Consider the following 3,964-nt stretch of genomic DNA (forward strand, 5'->3'; position numbering starts at 1 on the left):
TCTCTCAGTACAGAGATACAGTCATCTCTCAGTACAGAGATACAGTCATCTCTCAGTACTTGGGAGATGGGAGGCAGGAAACTCAGAAGTTCAAGGTCTTTCTTAGCTACATACTGAGTTCAAGGCCAGCCTGGGTTACATGACACCCTTTTTCAAAAAACAAAATTACAGCAAATAAACAATATGCAAAACACTACTTTGAGAAACTAGAGTAAATAATTTCAATACAATTAACATTTTGTGTTAGAAATGTTACTTGACCTACATATTTATAGTTAAGGTTTTTGAAAAACAGCAAAGACAATGAAAATTTTTAACATTCACAAAGATAAAAATACTAACAGATTTTACACAAGTATTTGAATTGTTGACTAAGGTTGACTAGACTGTACAAATGTAGATTTTCATAAGGACAAGTGCTATATTGTACTTTACAACCTTACCTGCTTTGGAAACTGTATCTTGATCAACTGGAGTCTCTTGAAAATCTCCTTGTGTTTCCAGAAGTGAAGATTTAATGTAAGTGGCTAAAGACTCCACAGGACCCTCCCCAGCTGCCATTAAGGGGTTATACTGGTTGTCAACAGGTGAGCTTCCGGTGCTCTTCAGCTCATCAAACCTTTTTGCACACTGCGAAGATAGAAAATGGTAAAAATGGAGGTTACATTACAAAACTCCCTGTGAATGAAAATGCCAGAATGGTGGTACTTCCTGTGCTAACCAAAAAAGTTTAAAAAGCACATAATGGTTTTATTTGTTTTTTATTTTTTTAATTTATTTATCTATTAAAGATTTCTGTCTCTTCCCCGCTACTGCCTCCCCCTCCCCCAACCAAGTCCCCCTCCCTCGTCAGCCCAAGAGCAATCAGGGTTCCCTGCCCTGTGGGAAGTCCAAGGACCACCCACCTCCATCCAAATCTAGTAAGGTGAGCATCCAAACTGCCTAGGCTCCCACAAAGCCAGTAGGTGCAGTAGGATCAAAAACCCATTGCCATTGTTCTTGAGTTCTCAGTAGTCCTCATTGTCTGCTATGTTCAGCGAGTCTGGTTTTATCCCAGGCTTTTTCAGATCCAAAATATATAAAAAACTCAAGAAACTAGACCGTAAAAGGCTAATCAACCCAATTATAAAATGGGGCGCTGAGCTGAACAGAGAATTCTCAAAAGAAGAAGTTCAAATGGCCAAAAGACACTTAAGGTCATGCTCAACTTTCTTAGCGATCAGGGAAATGCAAATCAAGACAACTTTAAGATACCATCTTACACCTGTCAGAATGGCTAAAATAAAAAACACCAATGATAGCCTTTGCTGGAGAGGTTGTGGAGAAAGGGGTACACTCATCCATTGCTGGTGGGAATGCAAACTTGTGCAACCACTCTGGAAAGCAGTGTGGCGGTTTCTCAGGAAATTCGGGATCACATAATGGTTTTTTATACATGCTTACTACCTTAATACATGATATTATCATTGAGTAATATTATAAGAGTAATCATTAAGATAATCTTCATCCAATAAAATTTAATAAAATACTGTTGAATGATCTAACTTAAAGGGGAGAAGACATATTTACTCATAGTTCTGAATGATCAACTTCAATCATTAAGATTATGTATGTGTAAGGCAAAGTAAAAAGATTAATGGCAAAAAGTTATTTTTTTGCCTTCTATTTAAAGATACTTATTTTAAAATTATCTTAGGAGACAGGATTTCTATGTGTAGCCCTGGCTGTCCTGGAATGTCCTCTTCTGGTCTCCTTGGGCACTATGTGAATGTGGTGCACAGACATACATGCAGACAAAACACTTATAAATACAATAAAATAAATATAAAAGGAAATAAAAAGCTGTAAATTCTTTTCACTTAGATGTTTCTTTAGATCTCACATTTGGGGGGTCCTGTTTTTAGTGTTGCTGTTGTGTTTGCTCCTTAGGTGGTATCTAGGGATTGTTACTTACCTCTTTGGGTGTTAGTCCAGGCACAAGCCTTGCCACAGTTTCCCAGTTAATGGTCTGAGGGATTCCAATTAATGGATAAAGGATCATATCTAATACCATTTGGTTATTATTATTCAGGAAATTATTGTTTTCTGGATACCCACGACTCATCTTTTGGAGCTAGAAACAGGGAAAACACAGTCTTCTTAACATCTGAAATTCAGATGTTTCCAGAATATTGTAGACCAGTTAGAGTCATTCCTAAAAATCACCTGTCATTATATAAAGAAAAAATAAAACTGACCTAAAACAAACACAGAATATCAATCCAAAATCTCTTCAGACACAAAAGGTTTACGATATTATGACTTGAAAGATGGGTACAGGGGCTGGAGAGATGGCTCAGCGGTTAAGAGCATTGCCTGCTCTTCCAAAGGTCCTGAGTTCAATCCCCAGCAATCACATGGTGGCTCACAACCATCTGTAATGAGGTCTGGTGCCCTCTTGTGGCCTGCAGACATACACACAGACAGAATATTGTATGCATTATAAATAAATTAAAAAAAAATTTAAAAAAAGATGGGTACATATACGGATGGGCAGATGGATGAAAAATGCAATAAAAAGAATCTTAATGACAGACTTCCAGTGGCAGGCATTTGGGTGTTTACTACAAAATTTTTTCTGACTCTGTTATATGTTAAATTTTTTCCAAATCAAATGTCCAGGGGAAGTTTTTCTTTTTATAAAAACTCACTAAGCATGCCTGGTTTATACACTGACTATCTAGAATTCATTTAATCAAACTGTGAAGAAATCGAAACATGTACCTTGCTTAAAAAGAAAAAAAAAGATTATAATTTCATTCCTAAATATTGTTCCTGAATAGCCTCCCTCCTGTTTTTGCCTGAGTGAATGTTTGCGGGACAAATAATGATGGCTGAATAAGCTGAACTTGTATAGACATAATAAGATGAGCCTTAGCCTGGTAACCGAGCAGAGCAGCTAATGTGCCTGTGCTTATTAGAACTGTAGTAATGACTATTAAGTGGTGCTATTTTTATATGTCTGAAACAACTTCTCTTTGCAAAGTTCTTTGTAGAGCTTTTTTTTTCTGAAGCAATGTGAAACTGACCTGACTGATCTGGTGATGGATACTGGCAGAAAAACGGATAACCTAAGCATCATGGTGACATTATTCTGGCCAACAGCCAAAATGGAGTCGCACCATGGGGAGGCAGAGAAATTGGAATAGCTATGAAAGAGGAGCTCTCACTAATTTTACAACAGGTTCTAAGAAGCTAAATAAGTTACACAATGCCATCAATCTATTAAGATAATTCTTTCCATTCTACATAAGAGCATGGGGTGGAGAGGTGGTGAGTCAGAGGTGATGGTTCAGGGTGAGAAAGGACAGACTCTAATAGCTTGTGAAGCTGCTTGTGTTTCAGTGAAACAACTGCCAAAGCTTTGGCTCCTGAGGTAGGCCGGGGATATTACAAAAAGAAAGAAAAGAAACAGAAACAGAACCACCCGTCCAAAGTTAAAATGTTTTAAAAACTCTTTATGTCAGGCAATGTAAGACACTGTTTTATCCAAGCATTTACCAATTCCATCATGTGTCAGGCACTGCAGCCGAAGTTGGAATACAAAATTATAGAAAAACAGAGGTGAGGGTTTATGGCTAGTCATGCTTACAGTTTAACTGTTGTTAGTTTCTAGGTTGAGAATTCCACCTGAAACTATAAGCTGCTCTAAGAAAAATATGGCATAACGTAGAGCAAAGCTCACTGACAGACAGACGCCACCTAAACTTGCTGAACTGCAGCAGAGAAATCAGACTGACAGCCTATGAGTGACAGTGCAGAGAGAACAAAAGGGATCGATCACTCTGGGAAGGCACTCTGGAGACAGCCATGGCCCTCACAGATGAGACGTGGCCTACAGAGACAGCATGTGCTTCCTAGGACCGTGACATCTTGAGATGTGGCCTACAGAGACAGCATGTGCTTCCTAGGACCGTGACATCTT

General features: G+C 38.3%; 1 protein-coding gene across 8 annotated transcripts in view; it reads right to left on the bottom strand.

Annotated features, from left to right (window-relative positions):
• Positions 1–3,964, bottom strand: part of Kiaa1841 (KIAA1841 ortholog) — a 49,624-nt gene that overhangs the window by 42,071 nt on the left and 3,589 nt on the right. For 4 of the 8 annotated variants that reach the window (XM_026788912.1, XM_026788911.1, XM_026788914.1 and 1 more), the window contains one exon: positions 444–630. In XM_026788912.1, the coding sequence (XP_026644713.1) occupies positions 444–561 (118 nt within the window). In that variant the 5' untranslated portion in view covers positions 562–630. Of the gene's footprint in view, positions 1–443; positions 631–1,954; positions 2,114–2,237; positions 2,368–3,964 lie in introns of those variants that run through there. The other 4 variants (XM_005366478.3, XM_026788915.1, XM_013353511.2 and 1 more) reach the window with 3 other exon arrangements.

Source organism: Microtus ochrogaster, unplaced genomic scaffold (assembly GCF_000317375.1).
Source record: "Microtus ochrogaster isolate Prairie Vole_2 unplaced genomic scaffold, MicOch1.0 UNK9, whole genome shotgun sequence".
NCBI lineage: Eukaryota > Metazoa > Chordata > Mammalia > Rodentia > Cricetidae > Microtus > Microtus ochrogaster.